The 27,567-nt window shown below is 52.3% G+C and overlaps 1 protein-coding gene across 1 annotated transcript in view; it reads right to left on the bottom strand.

The window, feature by feature from the left end:
* LOC135208768 (exocyst complex component 2-like) overlaps positions 1 to 27,281 on the bottom strand; it is a 58,434-nt gene extending 31,153 nt beyond the window's left edge. Inside the window, exons 1-3 of the mRNA XM_064241281.1 lie at positions 26,802 to 27,281; positions 9,856 to 10,005; positions 9,508 to 9,660 (exon numbers count right to left, since the gene is read on the bottom strand). Coding sequence (XP_064097351.1) covers positions 9,508 to 9,660; positions 9,856 to 9,964 — 262 coding nt within the window. The 5' untranslated portion in view covers positions 9,965 to 10,005; positions 26,802 to 27,281. The remainder of the gene's footprint in view (positions 1 to 9,507; positions 9,661 to 9,855; positions 10,006 to 26,801) is intronic.
* Between the last annotated feature and the right edge of the window lie 286 nt (positions 27,282 to 27,567).

Genomic DNA, 27,567 nt, shown 5'->3' with positions numbered 1-27,567 from the left:
AGAAAATATAATCCCCCACTACCCCCATATCCGCTGAAACATCCCCATACCATCACATAAGCTGGATGTTTCACAGTCTTGACATGACAATTTGTCCAAAATTGCATTTTTCCTAACTATACAAACCTGAGGTCCTTTTACAATAGGAAGGTACTAGCGGCAGCTGGATAGGTCGTAAGCTTTCGAACAAGGGGTTCGGTAGTTAACTGCTTGTCCGACAGGCGCGCGCGCGCGACTGGGAGGTAAACAAATCACTTTTGCTTTTGGCCCAAGCAAAAACTGCAGAGTGAGGGGTGGCATGAGGTGGGGCTATGTGTAAAAGGACCTCAGGTTTGTATAGTTAGGAAAAATGCAATTTTGGACAAATTGTCATTTGTTCCGACACGGCATACAAACCTTCGGTCCTTTTACAATAGGAAGACTCACTTCTTGGTGGGTGGAATCTGAGTCTTTTGTGAACAGACTGGTGTTCGCCCAACCTTGGAAGCCTCCCTGGTCGTAAGAGCGAGGGAGGGATCCAAGCCTCTGTCCGATTGATCGGGGTGTGCACCGCAGGATCAATGGTCAGACCTCTGGATCCGAGTACTAGAGAGAGGCATGCGTATCTCTTCGTACCAGCAATGTAAGAACTTGTTCCTGTACAGGAGCAAATATAAAGTCATGGGTTTGACTCTTGTAGGCATCCACTTCCCCCCCTTGTAGAAAGGAAGTGGTGGATATTCTGCTCCTATCCCTAGTGAAAGGGATAGGATGGGGCTCTGTCATATAGCTCACCTGCATCTCGTCCTCATCCAGCGTAGTGACGACCATGGCCCTCTGCCCACAGGTAGAGGGGAAGGAAAAGATGGGAAGAGAGAGCCAGTCACTCACTCACTCACACATCCATCCACACAGTCACACCAGGACTCGATGCTGTTCAGCCTGCGAGGGTCTGGGTTAGCTACACAACTTGTTGAGCAGCACCACGGGTCCCAAGGAAAATGTATCCAAGGACCTGTGGGCAATATCCCGAAGGTAGAAGAACGTAAAGGTAGTCTGGTTAGACCAGACCCCTGCCTTCAGGACCTGCGCCACGGAGAAGTTCTTACGGAACGCCAACGACGGGGCAATACTTCTGACTTCGTGAGCTCTCGGACGGGACGTACGGATGTCGTCACTACCATCAGCCTCATACGCCCTCCTGATGACCTCACGCAGCCAGAATGAAAGAGTGTTCTTGGATACTTCTTTCTTGTTGACCCCGGTGCTAACGAAGAGGCGTCGACACTCAGGCCTGAGGTGTCGAGTTCTCTTCAGATAGCGCCGTAGCGCCCTCACAGGACAAAGCAGCATCTCATCCGCATCATTATCGGTGAAGTCCAATAGGGAGGGAATCGTGAATGACTCGAACCTGTCGTCAGGGATCGACGGGTTCTGAGTCTTCGCAACGAAGTTCGGGACGAAATCGAGCGTCACAGATCCCCATCCCCTGGAGTGTCGTACATCATAGGAAAGACCATGAAGTTCCCCTACTCTCTTCGCCGATGCAGGGCCAGCAAGAAGAGGGTCTTGAGGGTCAGATCCCTGTCTGACGACTCTCGGAGTGGCTCGAACGGCGTTCGAGTCAGACTCCTAAGGACGAGAGTCACATCCCACGCAGGGGGCCTGAGTTCCCTGGGTGGCAAGACCTTTCGAAGCTCTCATAAGCAAGGAGATCTCGAACGAGTTCGAGATGTCCAATCCCCTCAGTTTCAGGACGAGCGCCAAGGCGGCTCTGTATCCTTTGACTGTGGAGACTGAGAGGAGCTTCTCTCGGCAGAAGAAAAACGAGGAAATCCGCTACCTGCTGAAGAGTGGCTCTGAGAGGAGATAGACCCCCCGTCTACGACACCAACCACAGAAGACGGCCCACTTCCCCTGGTACACAGCTGCAGAGGACTGACGGACGTTTCCAGCCATCTCTGTTGCTGCGCTACGAGAAAAGCCTCTCGTTCGCAAGAGATGGTGGATAACAGCCAGCCGTGAAGACGTAGAGACTGGACTGCTCGGTGGTACCGCTCGACGTGTGGCTGGGCGAGAAGGTTGTGCCAAGGGGGAATCTCTCTTCGGTTCTCCTGCGAGAAGAGCCAGCAGGTCCGGATACCAAATGGCCTGTGGCCATTTGGGAGCCACCAGGATCATCCTGAGATTCGGGGTGACCAGTGCTCGACTGATCACCTTGCGAATCAGGCTGAACGGGGGAAAGGCATAGGCGAAGAGGTTGTCCCACGGGTGTTGAAGAGCGTCCTCTGCAGCTGCCCATGGGTCCGGCACGGCCGAGAAGAACACCTGGAGCTTCCTGTTGTGCCGGGTGGCGAACAGATCCACGACTGGTCGCCCCCACAGGTCGAAGAGCCTTTCCGCCACGTCCTGGTGTAGAGACCATTCGGTCCCTATCAACCTTGAATCCCCGACGGCTGAGCGTGTCTGCTACTACATTTCCTCTTCCTGGAATGTAGCGTGCCGACAGCTCTATTGAGTGTGCCTCGGCCCACTCGTGCACCTGCCGAGTCAACTGGTACAACGGGAGAGACACTAGTCCCCCCTGTTTGTTGACGTAGGCCACCACCGTGGTGTTGTCGCACATCAACACCACTGAGTGTCCCATCAAGCGGTCCTGGAACTCTTGGAGAGCGAGGAACGCTGCCTTGAGTTCCAGTACATTGATGTGAAGGTGCTTGTCGTTCTCGTCCCACACTCCCCTGAAGTCGCAACTCCTCCAGGTGTGCGCCCCATCCCTCGGTTTCGATGCGTCTGAGAACAGCTGCATGTCCGGGGGGGGAGTGCGCAGAGGCACTCCTCTTAAGAGGTTCCTGTCGTCCAGCCCCCAGGCTAGGTCCTGCCTCACCTCCTGTGTCAATGACACTGGAAAGCTTGGGGGATCCGTCGCCTGTGACCAACCCTCCTTTAGTCTCCACTGAAGAGACCGCAGGTGAAGACGCCCGTGAGGGACTAACTTCTCGAGTGACGACAGGTGTCCGATCACGACTTGCCATCGCTGAGCTGCCTGTTCCTGCCGAGACAGGAACTGGTTGGCTGCCTCCCTGAATCTGCTGATCCGCGAGTCTGCGGGGAAGACTCGCCCTGCTACCGTGTCGATCAGCATACCCAGGTACTTCATCCTCTGCTTGGGCTCGAGATCGGACTTCTCGAAGTTCACAACGATCCCCACAGATCGTGGCAGAACTCGAGCAGTCGATCCCTGTCCTGTAGCAACTGCGAGCGGGAGCTCGCCAGGACTAACCAATCGTCGAGATACCTCATCAGACGTATCCCGTGCGAATGGGCCCAAGCAGACACCAGAGTGAACACTCGCGTGAACACCTGTGGGGCGGTTGAGAGACCGAAGCACAGTGCCCTGAACTGGTACACCGTCCCGTCGAGGATGAAGCTGAGGTACTTTCTGGAGGACTGATGAATGGGTATTTGGAAATACGCATCCTTCAAGTCCACTGAAAGCATGAAATCGTTCTCCCTGATGGAGTCGAGCACTGAGCGTGCCGTCTCCATCGTGAACCGGGTCTGCGAAACAAACCGGTTCAGGGGAGAGAGATCTATCACCGGGCGCCAGCCTCCCGTAGACTTTTCCACCAGGAAGAGTCGACTGTAAAAGCCCGGTGACTGATCCGTGACGATCTCTACAGCTCTCTTGCTCAGCATGGTCTTTATCTCCTGTCTCAGTGCTACGTCCTTCGATGACCCTGGAAAACGTACGACTGCTGTTGGACCGGGTTGGAGGTGAGGGGTGGCCGAGATTCGAAGGGTAATAGATATCCCTCCCGAAGGACATCTACAATCCAGGTCTCGGCGCCGTAGCGCTGCCAAGTTGCCCAATGGCTGGCCAGGCACCCGCCCACTTCCGGCAGCAGGTGAGGGGGAACGCCGTCCCTAGCGTTTCCCCCCTTTCTTCGACTTCTTCTAGAGCCTCCACGGGATGAGGAGGGCTGGGAGGAGGGCTGGTTACGGCTCCCCTTGCCAGAAGTTGAAGAAGACAGAGTCATTCCTCGGGGCTTCGACGCAGCAACCGTCTTAGCCGCCGAGGAAGCGCTAGCCGAGCTCTTAGACTTGGCCGCAGTCCGAGGCTGCCCAGAAGCCTTCGAGACTGCCTGGTGAACCAGACGGTCACTGTCGTCAGTGCGCCGTCTGTCCACCGCAGCGTCCACCATCTCTCCTGGGAAGAGAGACGTGGAACTCCGTAGCGGTCCGTTTCGAAGTCCCAACGCCGCTTCACGCCCGGCCGCCCTGGAAACCCGAGTAAGGACAGCGTCCCTTCGTCGGAGAACCAGGTTGGCCCACAGGTTCACCGTCTGGTGGGCAAGGAAGGAGATGGCTCTTCCTCCAGACTGGCAAAGTCTCCTGAAGGCCGAGTCATCTTCGGGAGAAATTCCCCCGGAGTTGGCTGCGACCTTAGATACTGTGAGGGACCACAGATCTTAGCCAGGAGACGGGCCTGGAAAGCTGCCATGGCGGTAGATTCCAGGCCGAGTGCCTCTTGCTGCGAGAACCACAGGTTCTCGGACAGGAGCTGCTGCAGAGACACACCCGGAGTCAGCCTGGCTAACTCCGGGTTCACCTGTTTGGGCGGCATCGGGTCTTCAGATGGCACGTAAAACCGCCGCTGTCGTAGCAGAGGAGGTGGAAGCAGCTTGCTCGACCTGCCAGACTTGAGCGAAAACCGTCTTGTCCGGAGACAAGCGATTCAACCTGGTCCAGCACTGAGTTTGCAAGCTCCGACCGCGGCAAACCCACCGTCGGTCTGGGTTCCCTCTTCGGGCCCCAGAACGACTCGAGCCGGGACGTGGGCTCGGATGGTGGGAGCGGCGATCCTTCCCCGAGGTCGTTGTGCTGACGAATCAGCGCAATAACCTCGGCAAAGTTCCTCTGGATCTCAGGAGTGACTGCATCCTGTGGAGTTGGACCGTCCAGTCCCTCGAACAGGAGCACCTCCCGAGACCCTCCTCCCTCAAGGAGAGGAGCAGCGACAGCCCCCTCTCGGTCTCCTCCAACCACCTGTGCGTACGACCTGGCTGGTCCGAGAACCGAGCTGGTACGTACGACGCGGTGCGCGATCCTGAGGGGCGCACCCCTCACGATCACTCCTCAATACCTCGCCCCTCCCGGTGTAACCTGAGGAGGTTGAAGGTATGGGAGAGGAAGACCTGACGCTCTCTCCTCGCTCGCTGGCAGAACCAGCGGGCTTGGAAGACTGCAGGCGATCGCCAACCCGCGGTGGCGATCGAGCTGCAGACCTAGTCGAGCCGTCTCGCTGTGGAGAACGGCTGGACCGAGAACAGCGGCCCCGGCCCCGGTCTCGTGTGTCAGAGGAGCTGGTGCTGGTCGCCGTACCCGATCGCTCTCTGTGAGAGCGACGGTCAGGCGACCGGCGAGCTCCACTGTCACGGTGAGATCGGTGCGTATCCTCACGGTGCGTCAGTTCGCTGGTACCAGCCGTGGCTGGTGCCGGCGAACGGGGGGACCTCTTCCCAGCCTCAGCCCGTGGCCGGTCATGACCGTCACGTCCGCCGGGGAGTAGCCAGCTGCTCGCCGCGAGAGCGAGAGCTGGCCTGGTGAGAGTCGCGTGAGCGGCTGTCACCAGTCTTCCGCTCCGTGCCGTGAACCTGACGCTGAGCGGACTCAGAGGTCTGGTTCCTGGCTGCACGGTCGCTGGTAGGCGACCGTACACTCGGTACCTCTCGCGAACGAGTGGCCGAGCCGGACCCTGCTGCTGTGGCCGAACCACTGACAGCAGGTGAGGAAGTGCCGGTGTTAGCCGGCACCCCTCTGGTCCCCGTAGTCTTCTTCCTTGCGGGAGAAGAGACGGGTCCTGCTCCCGAAGGAGCAGGGCGACCAGCGGAAGAACCCCCACCCCCCGTCTCACCAGAGCGAGACGGGCCCTTAGAAGCTCCCGAAGGAGACTTCTTAGGGGGGGGGGAGGCGACCTTCTTCTTCTTCGGCGGGGGAGCCGGGGGAGCCTTAAGAAGAAGAGGGGAAGAGGCGGCAGACGACGACGACGACGAAGAAGACGATGAAGACGACGACGACACCTTCCTCCTCTTCTTCTTCTTCTTCGTCAACCTCCTCAGGACCGACGTCAGATCTGTCATCCAGGACGGAGCCGGGGCTGCTGTTGCCGAAGCAACAGGGCCCGGACGTACCTGTCCGAACAGACCAGCATCGGGAGCAGCGGCGCCAGGAACAGGAACAACATCAGCAGGTGCGAGCATCACAGGAACGGTAGACGAGACAGCAGGAGCAGGTACAGGAACGGCAGCAGTGGTCACGGCAGGTACGGCAGACTGTGTAGGCGGTCCAGATGGGCGGACCAGCGGCACAGACATCCTAGGTACCGGTGGGAGGTCCAGGGGCGAGCTCTTCGGGCACATGAAGTCCGGTCGCGGCAGCACGGCAAACCCAGGGTTGGGGCGTCATCACACTCCCCCGAGTTTACGGCGAACCTGGCCCCTGCACCGATGTAGTGGGTGTCACAGAGACCGCGTGCTGGGTGTACAACCAGGTGAGGAGGTGAAGCGTAGCCGGGGGTGTTGTAAGGGTCGTGGTGGTGGTCGAGACCGTTGCATGGGTGACCGCCACGGCGCCAGCGAGATGGAAGAGCAGCCCCTGGACACTCGGCACGCCCTGCAACCCCAACGATGCCCACACCTGTCCGAGGTCATCCTTCGCGGCAACCGCACCTGAGGAGGCAAAAAGTCGGGTGATTAGGGGGATCCTCTACCCGCTCGCCCGAAGACGAACGGATAGAGGACCCAGAGTACAACTGGACGTCAGGGTATCTAGCGCCCTCCTCCACACTCGACAAGTCAGGGGAAGAGAAGGACCTAGACACCCCCCCCGAAGGGGAAGGCGCGAGACATGGAAGTTGAGCGGGCGGCAGGAAAGAAGACGAAGTGTCCGTCACCAAAGGAGTCGCGGGAGAGCTTTCCGACGACTCCTTTGCAGGCCTTCGTTTCTTCCTGCCCTCATACAAAGTCCACTGCGCCTCCGACCAATCATTACACACATCACAAGGCTCGGCTCGGGTGCATTCGCGCCCCCGACACCGAGCACATAAAATATGAGGGTCAATCTCCGGGAACGATCTGAACTTCCCGCATTTACGCCCTTCGATACCCGGGCAAAGTCTCCGTGGGGTAGCGAGGCGAGGAGATTCCATCATAATCACTAATTGAAGCAGCAATTAATATGAAAAAAGAGAATAATTGTACTTACAATAACTCTTTCACACACAATTACAACCAATACTTAGAAAGCAAACGACGAGAAGCGGGCAGAGAGCGTCGAACAACACGTCCATCCACCGCGAGGCCGAAAGCAAAAGTGATTTGTTTACCTCCCAGTCGCGCGCGCGCGCCTGTCGGACAAGCAGTTAACTACCGAACCCCTTGTTCAAAAGCTTACGACCTATCCAGCTGCCGCTAGTACCTTCCTATTGTAAAAGGACCTCAGGTTTGTATGCCGTGTCGGAACAATGTGTATTTTGATGCATAGCGGTTAGATCCTTGGGGCCTCCTTACTTTTTTGCCAGCGCTATGAATAATGTGGAAGTTAGATTCATCGCTAAAAACTACCCTTTCCCAATCCTTTTCAGTCCACTTCAAATATTTTCTGCAAAAAGCCATCCTTTTTTTTTCATAGGCTTTGCTGCAACACGACATGGGAGACCAAGGTCTTTCTGCAATCGATGTTGCACAGTCCGTTCAGATACGTTCCTAAGCAGATCAGGGTTTTGAGACTTCAAAATTTTGGCTGGCATTGATGGATGTTCCATAACAATCCTTTTTAAAATGTTATCCGTTCTTTTTGTAGTTTTTCGTGGCCTCCCTGAGCCTTTCTTCCGCTTCAGTGATGAATCAAGGTCTCCTGTCTTGGAGCGGTTGCACCACAATGAGACGGTGCTTTTAGAGATTCCCAGCTCTCTTGCAATAGCTGACATTGACTTGCCAGTTTTCCATAGGGTCACAATTTCTGCTTTCTTAACTAAGGATAAGGAAGTTTTAGCCATAATTCATTAGCTAGCGCGCAAGAGCGCCAAATGTAGCGGTGACGAAAGCGTGAATGGGGCAGGAGCGCATACAATGACATCCGACCTTTGGGACAGCTTGAGTATCACTGAAGTGCATTAGTAACTCATGGTACCGAACAGCGAGACAATAGAGGCTGCCAGACGAACGATAAATTGGGGAAAATATATACTTCTCGGGCGGAAATCGCAAGAAAAGTCCGAACGCTTATTACAGTAATATATAGGGAGTCGTTCGCTTTTTTTTTGCGCCAACTGTATATATATATATATAAGCATAAAATGTTTAATTTAGTTGCACTTGCAAAAAATAACACAATGGCACATCAACATAATACTCATACCTCAACTCAGCAAATTTCACAACTGAACAGACTAACCAGAGTCTGTTAAAAATAATACAAATATTTTGTACTTACCAGTAAGTAGTACAAAAAAGTCAGTAGACTGAGTGCCCCATAGTGAACAACTCATCCTTAGTGGATCATTACTAAGTAGTACACTAAAGTATCAAACAGTATACTATATACAAATGCATACACATGACAATGGCTTTCTATTTTGTGCCTGTGAGGGTGGACAGTAAAAAACACATGTGCACACACACACACACACAAAACCAACACTCCTGTTTGTCCATCACGATACGAAGCTAAACGCACTTACTGTAGGCTGCCGCCCTCTCTCTCTCTCTCTCTCTCTCTCTCTCTCTCTCTCTCTCTCTCTCTCTCTCTCTCTCTCTCTCTCTCTCTCTCTCTCTTTTTGCTGTCAATTCTTTTATGAATAATTTGGGGTTAGTTATGTCTAATAAAGAATAATCTGGGTACATGCACATATGTTTAGAAGTAATTAATTTTGCAAGATATATCTCAGCTTTGAATGGTAAGTATGTAAAGCAATATTTAAAATTGAATGATAATTACAAAATACTAGTTAAGATAGGCTATTGTTTACTTTATATAGCATTACATTACACTACATGCAATGCAAGTTGGCCGTGGGTACCATATCACATTTTGTATAGGTTATATGCAGTCTTCATTACTTAGCAGATTTCATCTCTCATCAGAGGGACCAGATTCTTAAGGTGTGCTAAATTGAGGCCACACTGTATATGCACAAGACAATTCATCTCTACTACTTACAATGACATAAATTAGTGCTATTTCATGTACATACCAAATCAACTTTGTTTGATCTATGAATATGAAGGGATAAAGAGATAAAATATTCCTAAAGATCGAGGAGACACCCCACAATAGCAAGGGAGTCTTTCTTGAGAGAAGCTGAACTTCAGTAAAACAAACTAATAAAAACTGCACGCCAAGTAAATTTACTAACTGCTCCTAAATTATTCTGTAAAACGACAATGAAAAAATTTGGCATAACAATACTCTTTGAGTCAGAAGACAAAAGGACACAAACACACATCCGCACATCACCAAACCCACCTTTGAACTGAACTGTTGATGTTCCACGATTGCCTTGCACTGTGGTGACAATAATGTCCCCCTTTCCAATGCCAGCACCACTCCGTGCTATTATTTTGTTGCTCGTTTTCCATTCGGCAGTCATAAGACAATCTACACCACATATTGTCAGACCTGCAATAAAAGGATATGTTAGTTATCCATCACTGACTGTGGAGCTTAAAGCTTCATTCGTAACTTCATGTTAAGTTTGACACTGTAACAGGCTGTTGAGTACTAGTTTAATAGCTAAGCAATTTATATCCTGATAATGCACACTTCATTCTAGCCATGTAATCAAGACTACAGAGATTTTGTCATTATACTTACCAACCAAATCTTCAGGACGGTTTCCTAAATTTTCTCCACGAATGGTCACTTTGGTTCCTGGTACTCCCTCTATGGGGGATATACCAGTAACCACAGGTGCCAGGGACATGGCTGCAACTTAATGTTTTCCTAAATGCTGTAGACGAGGTTCTGCAATATGTGAAAAGACTTTAAAATACAATCAACTTACTTATTTACCAAATAACAAACTTATGAAGTTGACTAATTAGTACTAGTTCACCTATCAAATGCAGAGAAATGCACAAATTTTTCTGAAAAAAACATAAAAAAGGAATTTCCATGAAATATTTGGAAATTCTTGGAGCTACATGAAATAAGTCAAGAATTGCTAATACAGGCAGTCCCCGGGTTACGACGGGGGTTCCGTTCTTAAGACGCGTCGCAACCCGAAAATCGTCGTAAGCCGGAATGACGTTCTTGAAAACATGTCCACAGGGAAAATTTCACTAATTTGCAATTTTTCTTAGGGCCGTATCTCTAAAATTATCACTAATTTACTTTTTCCTTTACCTGTGCAACACTGTGGATCAAAAATTACTGTATATTTTCATTAAAATACAAGAGAGAGAGAGAGAGAGAGAGAGAGAGAGAGAGAAGAGAGAGAGAGAGGAGAGAGAGACTCCTTACGGTTTCAATAGATTGAAATGAACGTCTGTAGGCAACTTTTTCCCCCTCCCGTAAATACATATATTTCTCCAGAGAAGAGAGAAAGAGGAGAGGACTGTGCAATTATGTTTGTCTGTCTATCAATTTCTTTTGCTGAGAGCGAGAGAGATAAAAAGGAAGAAATAGAAACACCAAATGTATGACAAGTATCTTGTGGAGAGAGAGAGAGAGCAGCGAGAGAGAGAGAGAGAGAGAGAGAGAGAGAGAGAGAGAGAGAGAGAGAGAGAGAGTTGTCCTTACAGTATTTAAAAGAGAGAAATGGAATGATTATTGTATTTAAAATACTCAGATATGAATTTTGTACTTACAGTTAATAGTATTATTATTGGAAAATATTAATGATAAACTTATTACATACATGTCCATGAAAATGATCTCATCTCAGAGAGAGAGAGAGAGAGAGATAGAGAGAGTAGAGAGAAGAGAGAGAGAGAGAGAGAGAGATAGAGCAGAATTACATAAAACCAATTAAAGATTCGTTGACCATTGTATGGCATTGTTAAGCTCCGAGTGTCACTGGAGTTGAGGTAGGGAAATTGATACAGAAAAAGACAAAGGGAAAGAATTTTCTTTTAAAATTAGTTATCGTATTATTACTATTTCTATTATTATTATTATTATTATTATTTGAAAATATAATAAACACGTACATCTACCATAAAAATTCTCTCATCTCAGTGAGAAAGAGGAATTATCCTTACAAGTGAAATGGAAAGGTCATTTTCATCTCTTTAAAATACGACCATTATGAATTTTGTAATTAAAGTTTTATTATTATTATTATTATTATTATTATTATTATTATTATTTATTATTATTAAATAACTGAAATTATCAATAAAACATTTTACATACTAGTACCATAAAAATTCTTTCATCTCGGTAAAAGAGAGAGAGAAGGAGCGGAGAGAGAGAGAGATGAGAGAGAGAGAGAGAGACAGAGAGAGAGAGAGAGAGAGAGAGAGAGAGAGTGTTTATCTCTCTCTGTTCTCTCAAAAAATACTTATAAGGCTTCCAGCGAAAGAGAGGGAGGGAGTTACCACTATGACACATTATTATCTTGTGTGGCAAAAGAGAGAGAGAGAGAGAGAGAGAGTTAACCTTAATTAAAAGTGACATGGATAGATTAGTACAGTTATTATATTATTATTATTTTATTATTATTATTATTATTATTATTATTTATTTGAAAACAGTATTAAAACAAATGAGTACAAGTACATAAAAAATCTCGAGTCTCAGTAAATGAGAGAGAGAGAGAGAGAGAGAGAGAGAGAGAGAGAGAGAGAGAGAGAGAGAGAGAGAGAGAGAGAGAGAGAGAGGGGGGGGGGGGGGAAAATTTCAGGACCAAGTGATTGCAACACTGCAGCTCTTCCCCCTCCTGGCTGTCACAGAACTTGATATATCTGATAATTTTAGTACCTGGATCTCGAGGAAAGGTTACTGAGTGAAGGCTGGGATTTCCTTCATTCTTCCATAATTTTTTAAATATAAGCTAAAATCTTACTAATTCACTATGGTATTTTTTTTAATGAATTGATATTATTGCTGTATAAATTAATATTAATATTTGAAAATAGTAAATCATTTATTTATCATACAAAAAAACATACATCTTTGTAGTAGAGAGAGAGAGAGAGAGAGAGAGAGAGAGAGAGAGAGAGAGAGAGAGAGAATTATTATTTTTATTATGTGATATTTCAACTTATTAAACTTACTAATACAGTATTAATCAAAATTAATATTTGAAAATTAGTAAATCATTTTTGTATTATAAAAATGTATTTAGTCATGAAAATAAACATCAAAATACACTAATTAGTGATTATTTTTGTCGGAAAATACAAAGAGAGAGAGAGAGAGAGAGAGAGAAACTGTGCTAAACTATAAAGGATTCTTATCATAGTATGCGTTTTTTAAAAGCGTCTTAAACTCGGAGCGTCGGAAGCGTCAGCGTCGTAACCTCAGAACAAGCGTCGTAACCCAGGGCGGATTTTTCAATGAATATTTAAGAAAAAGCGTCGTAACCTCGGAACGTCGTAAGCCGGACCCATCGTAACCCGGGGACTGCCTGTAGTGTAATGAAGTGTGTAGGCAACCTAAAAACAATGAAAAAAAGAGGGAAAAAAAAACACCTTCAACCAAATACAAAGCATATTTTTTTTATGGTACAAGAAATGACAATTTGTCCAAAATTGCATTTTTCCTAACTATACAAACCTGAGGTCCTTTTACAATAGGAAGGTACTAGCGGCAGCTGGATAGGTCGTAAGCTTTCGAACAAGGGGTTCGGTAGTTAACTGCTTGTCCGACAGGCGCGCGCGCGCGACTGGGAGGTAAATAAATCACTTTTGCTTTTGGCCCAAGCAAAAACTGCAGAGTGAGGGGTGGCATGAGGTGGGGCTATGTGTAAAAGGACCTCAGGTTTGTATAGTTAGGAAAAATGCAATTTTGGACAAATTGTCATTTGTTCCGACACGGCATACAAACCTTCGGTCCTTTTACAATAGGAAGACTCACTTCTTGGTGGGAGGAATCTGAGTCTTTTGTGAACAGACTGGTGTTCGCCCAACCTTGGAAGCCTCCCTGGTCGTAAGAGCGAGGGAGGGATCCAAGCCTCTGTCCGATTGATCGGGGTGTGCACCGCAGGATCAATGGTCAGACCTCGGACCGAGTACTAAGAGAGAGGCAAGCGTATCTCTTCGTACCAGCAATGTAAGAACTTGTTCCTGTACAGGAGCAAATATAAAGTCATGGGTTTGACTCTTGTAGGCATCCACTTCCCCCCCTTGTAGAAGGAAGTGGTGGATATTCTGCTCCTATCCCTAGTGAAAGGGATAGGATGGGGGCTCTGTCATATAGCTCACCTGCTCTCGTCCTCATCCAGCGTAGTGACGACCGTGGCCCTCTGCCCACAGGTAGAGGAGTAGGAAAAGACGGGAAGAGGGAGCCAGTCACTCACTCATTCACACATCCATCCACACAGTCACACCAGGACTCGATGCTGTTTCAGCCTGCGAGGGTCTGGGTTAGCTACACTTGTTGAGCAGCCACCACGGGTCCCAAGGAAAAGGTATCCAAGGACCTGTGGGCAATATCCCGAAGGTTAGAAGGAAGGAAGTAAAGGTAGTCTGGGTTAGACCAGACCCCTGCCTTCAGGACCTGCGCCACGGAGAAGTTCTTACGAAACGCCAACGAGGGGCCAATACTTCTGACTTCGTGAGCTCTCGGACGGGACTCGGAATGTCGTCACTACCATCAGCCTCATACGCCCTCCTGATGACCTCACGCAGCCAGAATGAAAGAGTGTTTCTTGGATACTTCTTTCTTGGTTACCCCGGTGCTAACGAAGAGGCGTCGACACTCAGGGCCTGAGGTGTCGAGTTTTCTTCAGATAGCGCCGTAGCGCCCTCACAGGACAAAGCAGCATCTCATCCGCATCATTATCGGTGAAGTCCAATAGGGAGGGAATCGTGAATGACTCGAACCTGTCGTCAGGGATCGACGGTTTCTGAGTCTTCGCCAACGAAGTTCGGGACGAAATCGAGCGTCACAGATCCCCATTCCCCTGGAGTGTCGTACATCATAGGAAAGACCATGAAGTTCCCCTACTCTCTTCGCCGATGCCAGGGCCAGCAAGAAGAGGGTCTTGAGGGTCAGATCCCTGTCTGACGACTCTCGGAGTGGCTCGAACGGCGTTCGAGTCAAACTCCTAAGGACGAGAGTCACATCCCACGCATGGAGGCCTGAGTTCCCTGGGTGGGCAAGACCTTTCGAAGCTCCTCATAAGCAAGGAGATCTCTAACGAGTTCGAGATGTCCAATCCCCTCAGTTTCAGGACAAGCGCCAAGGGGCGGCTCTGTATCCTTTGACTGTGGGGACTGAGAGGAGCTTCTCTCGGCGAAGAAAAACCGAGGAAATCCGCTACCTGCTGAAGAGTGGCTCTGAGAGGAGATAGACCCCGTCTACGACACCAACCACAGAAGACGGCCCACTTCCCCTGGTACACAGCTGCAGAGGACTGACGGACGTTTCCAGCCATCTCTGTTGCTGCGCTACGAGAAAAGCCTCTCGTTCGCAAGAGATGGTGGTTGAAACAGCCAGCCAGCTGAAAGACGTAGGGACTGGGATCCCCCCAACTGCTCAGGTGGGTAACGCTCGACGTAGTGGCTGGGCAAGAAGGTTGTGCCAAGGGGGAATCTCTCTCGGTTCTCCTGCGAGAAGAGCCAGCAGGTCCGGATACCAAATGGCCTGTGGCCATTTGGGAGCCACCAGGATCATCCTGAGATTCGGGGTGACCAGTGCTGACTGATCACCTTGCGAATCAGGCTGAACGGGGAAAAGGCATAGACGAAGAGGTTGTCCCACGGGTGTTGAAGAGCGTCCTCTGCAGCTTGCCCATGGGTCCGGCACGGCCGAGAAGAACACCTGGAGCTTCCTTGTGCCGGGTGGCGAACAGATCCACGACTGGTCGCCCCCACAGGTCGAAGAGCCTTTCCGCCACGTCCTGGTGTAGAGACCATCGGTCCCTATCACCTGATCCCGACGGCTGAGCGTGTCTGCTACTACATTCTCTTCCCTGGAATGTAGCGTGCCGACAGCTCTATGAGTGTGCCTCGGCCCACTCGTGCACCTGCCGAGTCAACTGGTACAACAGGGAGAGACACTAGGCCCCCCTGTTTGTTGATGTAGGCACCACCGTGGTGTTGTCGCACATCAACACCACTGAGTGTCCCATCAAGCGGTCCTGGAACTCTTGGAGAGCGAGGCCCGCTGCCTTGAGTTCCAGTACATTGATGTGAAGGTGCTTGTCGTTCTCGTCCCACACTCCTGACGCCAGCAACTCCTCCAGGTGTGCGCCCCATCCCTCGGTCGATGCGTCTGAGAACAGCTGCATGTCCGGGGGGGGCGGGGGGGGAGTGCGCAGAGGCACTCCTATTAAGAGGTTCCTGTTGTCCCAGCCACCAAGGCTAGGGTCCTGCCTCACCTACCCGGTTGGTTCCAGTGACCTACTGGAAAGCTTGGGGGATCCGTCCCGCCTAGTGACCAAACTCTCCTTTGAGTCTCCAACTGGAGAGACCGCAGGTGAAGACGCCCGTGAGGGACTAACTTCTCGAGTGACGACAGGTGTCCGATCACGACTTGCCATCGCTGAGCTACCTGTTCCTGCCGAGACAGGAACTGGTTGGCTGCCTCCCTGAATCTGCTGATCCGCGAGTCTGCGGGGAAGACTCGCCCTGCTACCGTGTCGATCAGCATACCCAGGTACTTCATCCTCTGCTTGGGCTCGAGATCGGACTTTTCGAACGTTCACAACGATCCCCACCCCAGATCGCGACAGAACTCGAGTAGTCGATCCTGTCCTGTAGCAACTGCGAGCGGGAGCTCGCCAGGACTAACCAATCGTCGAGATACCTCATCAGACGTATCCCGTGCGAATGGGCCCAAGCAGACACCAGAGTGAACACTCGCGTGAACACCTGTGGGGCGGTTGAGAGACCGAAGCAAAGTGCCCTGAACTGGTACACCGTCCCGTTGAGGATGAAGCGGAGGTACTTTCTGGAGGACTGATGAAATGGGTATTTGGAAATACGCATCCTTCAAGTCCACTGAAAGCATGAAATCGTTCTCCCTGATGGAGTCGAGCACTGAGCGTGCCGTCTCCATCGTGAACCGGGTCTGGGCGAAAACAAACCGGTTCAGAGGAGAGCGATCTATCACCGGGCGCAGCCTCCGTAGACTTTTCCACCAGGAAGAGTCGACTGTAAAAGCCCGGTGACTGATCCGTGACGATTTCTACAGCTCTCTTGCTCAGCATGGTCTTGATCTCCTGTCTCAATGCTACGTCTTCGATGACCCTGGAACGTACGACTGCTGTTGGACCGGGTTGGAGGTGAGGGGTGGCCGAGATTCGAAGGGTAATAGATATCCCTCCCGAAGGACATCTACAATCCAGGGTCTCGGCGCCGTAGCGCTGCCAAGTTGCCCAATGGCTGGCCAGGCACCCCCCCCACCTTCCGGCAGCAGGTGAGGGGGAACGCCGTCCCTAGCGTTTAACCCCCCTTCTTCGACTTCTTCTCCCAGAGCCTCCACGGGAGGAGGCTGGGAGGGGGGTTGGTTACGGCTCCCCTTGGTAGAAGTCGAAGAAGACAGAGTCTTTCCCCGGGGCTTCGACGCAGCTACCGTCTTGGCCACCGAGGAAGCGCTAGCCGAGCTCTTAGACTTGGCCGCAGTCCGAGGCTGCCCAGAAGCCTTCGAGACTGCCTGGTGAACCAGACGGTCACTGTCGTCAGTGCGCCGTCCTGTCCACCGCAGCGTCCACCATCTCTCCTGGAAAGAGAGACGTGGAACTCCGTAAAGGTCCGTTGCGAAGTCCCAACGCCGATTCACGCCCGGCCGCCCTGGAAACCCGAGTAAGGACAGCGTCCCTTCGTCGGAGAACCAGGTTGGCCCACAGGTTCACCGTCTGGTGGGCAAGGAAGGAGATGGCTCTTCCTCCAGACTGGCAAATTCTCCTAAAGGCCGAGTCATCTTCGGGGAGAGAAATTCCCCCGGAGTTGGCTGCGACCTTAGATACTGTGAGGGACCACAGATCTAGCCAGGAGACGGCCTGGAAAGCTGCCATGGCGGTAGATTCCAGGCCGAGTGCTCTTGCTGCGAGAACCATAGGTTCTCAGACAGGAGCTGCTGCAGAGACACGCCCGGAGTCAGCCTTGCTAACTCCGGTTCACCTGTTTGGGCGGCATCGGGTCTTCAGATGGCACGTAAAAACGCCCGCTGTCGCAGCAGAGGAGGTGGAAGCAGCTTTGCTCGACCTGCCAGACTTGAGCGAACCGTCTTGTCCGGAGACAAGCGATTCAACCTGGTCCAGCACTGAGTCTGCAAGCTCGGAACGCGGCAAACCCACCGTCGGTCTGGGTTGCCCTCTTCGGGCCCCAGAACGACTCGAGCCGGGACGTGGGCTCGGATGGTGGGAGCGGCGATCCTTCCGCGAGGTCGATGTGCGACGAATCAGCGCAATAAACCTCGGCAAAGTTCCTCTGGATCTCAGGAGTGACTGCGTCCTGCGGAGTCGGACCATCCAGTCCTCAAACAGGAGCATCTCCCGAGACCCTCCTCCCTCGAGGGGAGGAACAGCGACAGACCCCTCTCGGTCTCCTCCAACCACTTGTGCGTACGACCTGGCTGGTCCGAGAACCGTGCCTGGTACGTACGACGACGTGGTGGGATCCTGAGGGGCGCACCCCTCAGATCACTCCTCAATACCTCGCCCCTCCCGGTGTAACCGAGGGAGGTTGAAGGTGGGATGGGAGAGGCAGACCTGACGCTCCCTCCTCGCTCGCTGGCAGAACCACGTGGGCTTGGAAGACTGCAGGCGATCGCCAACCCGCGTGGCGATCGAGCTGCAGACCTAGTCGAGCCGTCTCGCTGTGGAGAACGGCTGGACCGAGAACAGCGGCCCCGGTCTCGTGTGTCAGAGGAGCTGGTGCTGGCGCCGTCCCACCCGATCGCTCTCTGTGAGAGTGACGGTCAGGCGACCGGCGAGCTCCACTGTCACGGTGAGACCGGTCGTGCGTATCCTCACGGTGCGTCAGTTCGCTGGTACCAAGCCAGTGGCTGGTGAACCGGCGAACGGGGGGACCTCTTCCCCAGCCTCAGCGTGGCCGGTCATGGGGACCGTCACGTCCGCCCGGGTAGCCAGCTGCTCGCGCCGCGAGAGCGAGAGCTGGTCTGGTGAGAGTCGCGTGAGAGGCTGTCACCAGTCTTCCGCTCCGTGCCGTGAACCTGACGCTGACGCTGAGCGGACTCCAGAGGTCTGGTTCTTGGCTGCACGGTCGCTGTTAGGCGACCGTACACTCGGTACCTCTCGCGAACGAGAGGCCGAGACGGACCCTGTTGCCGTGGCCGAACCACTAACAGCAGGTGAGGAAGTGCCGGTGGTTAGCCGGCACTCCTCTGGTCCCCGTAGTCTTCTTCCTTGCGGAAGAAGAGACGGGTCCTGCGCAGAAGGAGCAGGGTGACCAGCGGAAGAACCCCTCGTCTCACCAGAGCGAGACGGGCCCTTAGAAGTTCCCGAAGGAGACTTCTTAGGGGGGGGGGGGAGGCGACCTTCTTCTTCTTCGGCGTGCCTTAGAAGAAGAAGGGGAAGAGGCGGCAGACGACGACGACGACGAAGAAGACGATGAAGACGACGACGACACCTTCCTCCTCTTCTTCTTCTTCTTCGTCAACCTCCTCAGGACCGACGTCAGATCTGTCATCCAGAGCGGAAGCCGGGGCTGCTGTTGCCGAAGCAACAGGGCCCGGACGCACCTGTCCGAACAGATCAGCATCGGGAGCAGCGGCGCCAGGAACAGGAACAACGTCAGCAGGTGCAGGCATCACAAGGAACGGAGCAGTAGAGACGGCAGGAGCAGGTACAGGAACGCAGCAGTGGTAACGTCACGTCCGTGAACGGCGGCTGGGCAGGTACGGCAGGTACGGCAGGCTGTGCAGGCGGTCCAGATGGACGGACCAGCGGCACAGACATCCTTGGTACTGGTGGGAGGTCCAGGGGCGAGCTCTTCGGGCACACGAAGTCCGGTCGCGGCAACACGGCAAACCCAGGTGGCGGCATCACACTCCCCCGAGGTACGGCGACTGGCCCCCTGCACCGATGTAGTAGGTGTTACAGAGACCGCGTGCGGGGTGTACACCAGGTGAGGAGGTGAAGCGTAGCCAGGTGTTGTAAGGGTCGTGGTGGTGGTCGTAACCGTCGCATGGGTGACCACCGCCACGGTAGCCAGCGAGATGGTAGAGCAGCCCCTGGACACTCGGTACGCCCTGCAGCCCCAACGATGCCCACAACCTGTCCGAGGTCGTCCTTCGCGGCAACCGCACCTGAGGAAGCAAAAGTCGGGTGATTAGCAGGATCCTCTACCCGCTCGCGCGAAGACGAACGGATAGAGGACCCAGAGTACAACTCGACGTCAGGGTATCTAGCGGCCCTCCTCCAACCCACTCGACAAGTCAGGTGAGGAGAAGGACCTAGAAACCCCCCCGAAGGGGAAGGCGCCAAACGTGGAAGGCTTGAGCGGGCGGCAGGAAAGAAGACGAAGTGTCCGTAAACCAAAGGAGTCGCGGTGAGAGCTTTCCGACGACTCCTTTGCAGGCCTTCGCTTCTTCCTGCCCTCATACAAAGTCCACTGCGCCTCCGCCAATTATTACAAACTTCACAGGGCTCGGCTCGGGTGCATTCGCGCCCCCGACACCGAGCGCACAAAATATGAGGGTCCAATCTCCGGAATGAGCGGAACTTTCCGCATTTACGCCCTTCGGTACCCGGGCATAGTCTCCGTGGGGTAGCGAGGCGAGGAGATTCCATCATTGACCAATAATTCACAATTAATTAGATAAAGAGAAATGATTGTACTTACAATGATTCTTTCATACACAAACACAACCATATACTCAAGGAAAGCAAACGACGAGAAGCGGGCAGAGAGCGATCGAACACACACGTCTACTCGCTGTGAGGCCGAAAGCAAAAGTGATTTATTTACCTCCCAGTCCGCGCGCGCGCGCCTGTCGGACAAGCAGTTAACTACCACGAAACCCCTTGTTCGAAAGCTTACGACCTATCCAGCTGCCGCTAGTACCTTCCTATTGTAAAAGGACCGAAGGTTTGTATGCCGTGTCGGAACAACTGAAGTTTTCTGTTGTGCCGGGTGGCGAACAGGTCTACGACCGGTCGCCCCCACAGGTTGAAGAGCCTTTCCGCCACGTCTTGGTGTAGAGACCATTCGGTCCCTATCACCTGATCCCGACGGAGATACTACATTCCTCTTGCCTGAATGTAGCGTGCTGACAGCTCTATCGAGTGAGCCGTGGCCCACTCGTGCACCTGCACCGTCAACTGATGGAGCGGAAGAGACACTAGCCCCCCCTGCTTGTTGACATATGCCACTACTGTGGTGTTGTCGCACATCAACACCACTGAGTGTCCCACCAAGCGGTCCTGAAACTCTTGGAGAGCGTTTGAACGCCGCCTTGAGTTCCAGGACATTGATGTGAAGGTTTGCTTCTCGTGATGGTGCCCACACACCTGCAGAAGCCAGCAAACTCCTCCAGGTGTGCGCCCCATCCCTCGGTCGATGCGTCTGAGAACAGAAGCATCTCCGGGGGGGGGGAGAGTGCGTATGGGCACTCCTCTTAAGAGGTTCTTGTCGTCGAGCCACCAGGCTAGGTCCTGCCTCACCTTGTCCGTGATAGCCACGGGAAAGTAAGGAGGATCCTTGGCCTGAGACCAACTCTCCCTTAGTCTCCACTGGAGAGACCGCAGGTGAAGACGCCCGTGAGGGACTAACTTCTCGAGTGACGACAGATGGCCGATCACGACTTGCCATTGCTGTGCTGCCTGTTCCTGCCGAGACAGGAACCGGCCGGCTGCCTCCCTGAATTTTGCTGATACGCAAGTCTGCGGGAAAGACTTGCCCTGCTACCGTGTCTATCAGCATACCCAGGTACTTCATCTTCTGCTTGGGTTCGAGGTCGGACTTCTCGTAGTTTATCACGATCCCCCAGATCGCGACAAAACTTGAGGAGCCGATCTCTGTCCTGTAGCAACTGCGAGCGGGAGCTCGCCAGGACTAGCCAATCGTCGAGATACCTCAGAAGACGTATCCCGTTCGAATGGGCCCAAGCCGACACCAGAGTGAACACTCGCGTGAACACCTGTGGGCGGTTGAGAGACCGAAACAAAGTGCCCTGAATTGGTAACACCGTCCCGTCGAAGATGAAGCGGGGTGGTACTTTCTGGAGGACTGATGGATGGGTATTTGAAAAATACGCGTCTTCAGATCCACTGAAAGCATGAAAATCGTTCCCCCTGATCGAGTCGAGCACTGAGCGTGCCGACTCCATCGTGAACCGCGTCGTGCGAACGAAGCGGTTCAGGGGAGAGAGGTCTATCACCGGACGCCAGCCCCCCCGATGCCTTCTCCACTAGGAAGAGGCGGCTGTAAAAGCCCGGTGACTGGTCCTCCACGATTTCTACAGCTCGTTTCGCCAGCATGGTCTTGATCTCCTGTCGAAGAGCGTGTCCTTTGTTGATCCCCGGACATAGGTCTGTAGATGGACCGGTTTGGAGATGAGGGGGGGCCGAGACTCGAAGGGTAGTAGATATCCCTCCCGAAGGACGTCTACTATCCAGTTCTCGGCGCCGTAGCGCTGCCAAGTCGCCCAATGGCTCGCCAGGCACCCCCCCACACTTCCGGCAGCAGGTGAGGGGGAACGCCGTCCCTAGCGTTTCCCTCCTCGTTTCGACTTCTTTCCAGCACCTCTCGGGGAAAGGAGGGCTGGGAGGAGGGCTGGTTGCGGCCTCCTCTAGCAGAAGTTGAAAAACAGCTGGAGTCTTCACACGGGGTTTGACGGTGCAACCGTCTTCGCCGCCGTGGAAGCGCTAGCCAAGCTCTTTGGTTTGGCCGCAGTTACTCGAGGTTGCCCAGAAACCTTCGAGACTGCCTGGTGGGACTAAGCGGTCACTCTCGTCAGTTGCGCCGCCGTTCCACCGCAGCGTCCACCATCTCTCCAGGAAAGAGAGCTGGGGAACTCCTAAGAGGTCCATTTCGTAGCCCGAGTGCCGCTTCACGCCCGGCCCCCTTGGTCACTCGGGTTAAGGACTGCCGTCCCTACGTCGAAGAACCAAGTTGGCCCACAGGTTAGCAGTCTGATGGGCGAGGTAAGAGATTGCTCTTCCTCCAGACTGGCACAGTCTCCTGAAAGAAGCGTCGTCTTTCGAGAGCAGAACTCCCAGAGCGGCCGCTACTTTGGATATTGTGAGGGACCACAAATCCAACCAGGAACTGCCTGGAATGCTGCCATAGCGGTAGATTCCAGGGCAAGTGCCTCCTGCTGCGAGAACCATAAGTTCTCCGACATGGAGCTGACTGCAGGGACACCACCTGGATCAGCCTCGCTAACTCCGGGTTAACCTGTTTCGGCAGTATCGGGTCTTCCGATGGCACGTAAAATCGCCATCTGGCCGCTGTAGAGGAGGAGGAAGAAGCAGCTTAGAGGACCGTCCGGATTTTAGGCGAGTCCTTCCCGTCCGGAGACGAGATTCCTCCTACCTGATCCAGGGCGCCGCGTCCGCAAGGCTCCGATCGTGGCCAACCCCATCATCATTTTTGGGTCTCCCCTCTTGGGTACCCCCAAAAATGATTCGAGCCGGGACGTGGGCTCTGCTGGTGGTAGCGGCGATCCTTCCGCAAGGTCATTATGCAGACGCATCAGCTTAATGACCTCTGCGAAGTTCCTCTGTATCTCAGGCGTTACCGCGTCTTGTGGAGTAGGGACCGTCCAGGTCCCTCCAGCAAGAGCAAGTATCCTCGATACTCCTCCTTCAGAAGGAGGAACAGCGACAGACCCCTGACGGTCGCCTCCAACTACTTGCGCGTACGTTCTGGTCGGTCCTAAGACCGTGCCTGAGCCGCACGGCGTCATAGCTGGGTCACGAGCGGCGCACCTCTCGTGATCGCATCCTTGGTACCCTCGCTCCTCCCGGGTATAGCCCGAGGAGGTTGAAGGTACAGGAGAGGCAGACCTGACGCTCCCCCCTCGCTCGCTGGCAGGACCAGCGTGCGTGGAGGGCTGCTGCTGATCGTCAACCCGCGGTGACGGTCGAGCAGCAGGCCTAGCCTTGCCGCTCGCCTGGGGCGATTGGCTCGGCTGAGAACGTCGAGACCGATCTCTATGCGTCAGGGCGAGCTGCCGCTGGTCACCGTCTCCGCCGGTCCCATCGGGAGCGGCGGACGGGTGACCTGCTAGGCTCCCTTTCGCGTCGAGACCGGCCAGCGTCCTCTCGGCGCGTCAAACCGCTGGTACCAGCCGTGGCTGGTACCGGCGGCCGTGGGAGAACTCCTTCCTCGCCTCAACCCGTGGCCGGTCAGCGACCGTCACGTCAGCCCGAGCAGCCAGTTGATCGCTGCGAGAGCGTCCACTGGCCTGGCGAGAGTCGTGTGCACGACTCTCGCCAGTCTTCTGCTCCGCGCCGCTGTCTTGACGGCGAGCGAGCTCGGGCGTCAAAACTTTGGCTGGACGGTCCTCTTTGGAAGAGCGTCCACTCGGTGCTTCTCGCGAACGAGAAGCGGCCGAGAGGGGGGGGGCGGAACCTGGTTTAAGCGGCAGAACCGCTAGCACCAGGTGAGGACGCACCAGCCGAGGCTGGTGCAACCTCTGGTCCCCGTCGACTTCTTCTTTGCAGAAGAAGCGACGGGCCGTTCCCGAAGGAACAGGAGGACCAGCAGAAGAGCTCCCCAGCTCGCCTGAGCGAGCCGGGCCCTTAGAAGATCCCGAAGGAGTCTTCTTAGGGGGGGAGGAGGCAGCCTTCTTCTTCTTCGGCTTTGTCCGGCCTTAGAAGTCGACAGGGGAAGGAGACGGCAGCAGACCGACGAAAGGAAGACGATGAAGACGACGACGACACCTTCTTCCCTCCTCTTCTTCTTCGCCAGGCTCCGCAGAACAGACGTCAGGTCTTCCCATCCAGGAGGGAGCCGGGGCAGTTGCCGAAGCAACAGGGCCCGACTGCACCTGTCCGGAAAGACCTGAGACTGTGACAGCAACACCAGCAGCAGGAACAACAGGAACAGGTCCGGGAACAGCAGGAACGGCAGGAACATCTGAAAGGGAATGTGCAGGCCGATCTGAAATGGAAAGAGTAGCTGGAACGGCAACAGGTAACGGCAGGCACGGCAGGTACCACGGGAGAGCCAGCGTCCTGTCGGCAGTTACCGTCATCCGTTGGCACTGGCGGCAGGTCCAGGGGGGTGGTACTCTTGGGGCAGCGGAAGTCCGGGGTCGGCAAAGGAAAAAATCCAGGTGGTGGTGCACCGTCCTCCTTGGCACGGCAGCAATTGGTTTTTTGTATAGCCACCGTGGGTGTCACCGACATTATATGGGTCGTATATACCAGATGTGGTGGCATCTCATACGCTGGTGTCGTTATTGTGTGGTAGTTGTGGTCACCGCACCATGAGTGGACCACCGCCGACCCCGCCAACCGCTGAAGCAACCCTGGATGCTGGGCACTCCACCCCTGCAGTCCCAGCGACTCCCACACCTGTCCCAAGTCGCCTTCACTGATGGCACACCTGCGGAGACAATAGTCGGGTTAGTTGGAGGGGCTTCCGTCACGCCCTGGGGAAGAAACACCCCCCCCAGAGCGGACGGAAGAAGACCCCGAGTACAGCTGTACGTCCGGGTAGCGGGCGCCCTCCTCCACACTCGACGGATCGAGAGAGGAAAAGGACTCCGCTACCCCCCCCGCAGGGGAAGGCGCGAAACGTGGGGGCTGGCCGGGGGGCAGGAAAGAGGACGAAGTGTCCGTCCACCAAGGATCACTGGACAACTTTCCGATGACTTCTTGGCCGGCCTAAGTCTCTTCCTGCCCTCGTACAGCACCCACTGCGCCTCGGACCAATTAACACATATGACACAAGGTTCGTTGCGGGAGCACTCTCGCCCCCGGCAACGAGTACAAACCTCATGGGGGTCCACGTCAACGAATGACCTGAACCCTCCACATCTACGCCCCTCCAGCCCGGGACACACTCTACGGGCGACTGGAGGGCGCGGTGAAATCTCCATTTCTTCCAATTCACTCATTGCAAGATCAATAGAATTGTAAAAGTACTTACAGTCACTCCTGATTTATACAGAAAGAGAGGCAAATACTCAAAGTCAAAGCAAACGACAAAGCGGGCAGAGCGATGGCGAACACCACCCCCCCCACCAACGTCCTTCCCACATACGGCCGAAAGCAAAAGTGATTTGTTTACCTCCCAGTCGCGCGGCGCGCGACGATCGGACAAGCAGTTAACTACCGTTCTCCCCTTGTTCGAAGCTTACGACCGTTCCAGCTGCCGCTAGCTACTTCCTATTGTTAAAGGACCGAGGGTTTGTATTACGTATCGGAACAAATAAAGATATCTATTCTATAATAGCTAGGACACCAGACACAAATTTTTCAATTAAACTGCAGCACAAATTTTGTAAAACAAAAATTGGGCAAACAACAATCTTCAAAACTACGCTAAAGAAGATAAAATACAGAAAGGTGATATCAAAAAGGGTGGTATATAGAAGTAAACAACAATTTAACTGCTCAGCTGGATAACTTTCCCGGGATCTGCGGCCAACTTATTCAGACAGCATGCAGAAATTACAACTATCTTTTAAATGTCTCGCTAGTCTTGAATAGCCTATTCTAGTAATACAGAAAGATCAGGGCTGATCTATGACAGACCAAATATAAGTTTAACTTCTACCTTGGAAGCTTCATGATTTTTAATTTTTGCTTGCCACCTAAACAGCATAGCCACAGATCCTTATTAGAGACTGTCTAATATTACTAGCCTAACCATAGACAACCAAAGGCAAACAGAATAGACTGGTCTATGTTCATCACTAAATTGCAGGTCTTTGGGCTTTTGGATTCTTTGATCAGGCCACAGCAGCCAAGTTTAAGTTATGAAGTTATTAATGGAGAACATGAACTAATTCCATGTTAGGGTATATTTTTGGCCAGGAATAAGCCTGCATCAATCATTACTAATTGAATACCATACTTGGGTCTAAGTTCCCTGAGTTATTTCAATTATACCAGAAAAATCTGTAGCCTAAATCAAAACGTGAATTTCTGCCACAGTGTAGCACTATTACCGTTTCTCAGGAAGTCAGGTAATATCCTAGCCTATAGCATTAGGTATAAGAGGAAAAGAAATGTCTAAATTTAGCCAAATGAAGAGATTTCTAAATCTACCAATGTATTTAAATGAACTAGCTCAACACACCCAACCTTATCCAGCTACATAAATTTGGACGAGACCGTGAGCTCTGCAGCTGTAGGTAAATCATGAATAGTGGAAGGGTCAGAGCATTTACTAGCAACCTAAGGGAAGCTAGGCACAACATGACACCCTTGAATGTATTAATTGGTTAAGTTAGAATTAAACAAGGCGATAACCACAGAGCTCTCAATCAATTTAACCAATTGCCTAGAACTACCTAACCTTGGCTTAACTAGAATAGTCTAGACAAGCCAAGATTAGGCTCATTCAGTGTCATAACTGACCAAGCACTAGGAAGAGCTTTTCCCAGTTATGCTGAGGTCCTAAGCTAAGGGCAGGCCGGCCCTTGTCTATACCCTATGCTAAGGTAGGCCTTAAAAAATAGACATTACCTAGGTAGCCAAAGCCTGCATTAACGTTAAAACATATTACCTTTCTCATTGTAACTTTAAATACGGATAGCCCAGACTTATCCAACCGTCTTAAGGCTATTCTAGTTTTTCTTTTTCTTTTATGATGATGATGCAACCTCTAATCACTAGCAAATTGTCATTCACGGGCAACACGCCCCCTAAGCCCTAAGCCCAAGTGTTTTCCCTTGATATCAAAATATCTTGTCAGGTTTCGTTTTCTTCCAGAACAACATATGAGACTGGGCTAGTTCTGGGCTCTTCTAGGGGGCTTACTGTTTCGTGGCGATGCATATAATTTCTTTGCACACATCACATAAGACAACTAGAACTGTCAAAATAGTGATAGCCAATCACAAAGTATGCGAATAGACAATAGCGAACGATATTTCAACAAATGGTTACCACGGACTGCGTTTTAATTCCTTTTTATGCGTTCAAAATAAATTAGATACCGAATTGTAGAGCTCTTCATCATTATTGATGAACTATTTTATGATGCAAGATTATTTTTTTATTTCCTCGCAATATTATGTGACTTGATGATTAGCAACGTAGTCTGCTAGAATACATTGCTAGTTTCTTTATTTTGGTAAGGGAATAATTTTGACGTCTTCTATTATGTCAATGCAGGAAACTGTTTGTTATCCACCTCACCGCGGACTTTAAATTAATAATATAGAGATCAGTCACTCCATCAGGAATGGTTAATTTAATATCTGATTTTACTCATATTCTATAGTTTAAATTTCTCTATGGGTTAAGTTTTTATGTTACCCTCACTGATT

This window comes from Macrobrachium nipponense, chromosome 35, assembly GCF_015104395.2.
Source record: "Macrobrachium nipponense isolate FS-2020 chromosome 35, ASM1510439v2, whole genome shotgun sequence".
NCBI classification, from domain to species: Eukaryota; Metazoa; Arthropoda; class Malacostraca; order Decapoda; family Palaemonidae; genus Macrobrachium; species Macrobrachium nipponense.
The sequence above is the reverse complement of the archived record's forward strand: the minus strand, read 5'-3'. Positions and strand labels throughout refer to the sequence as shown.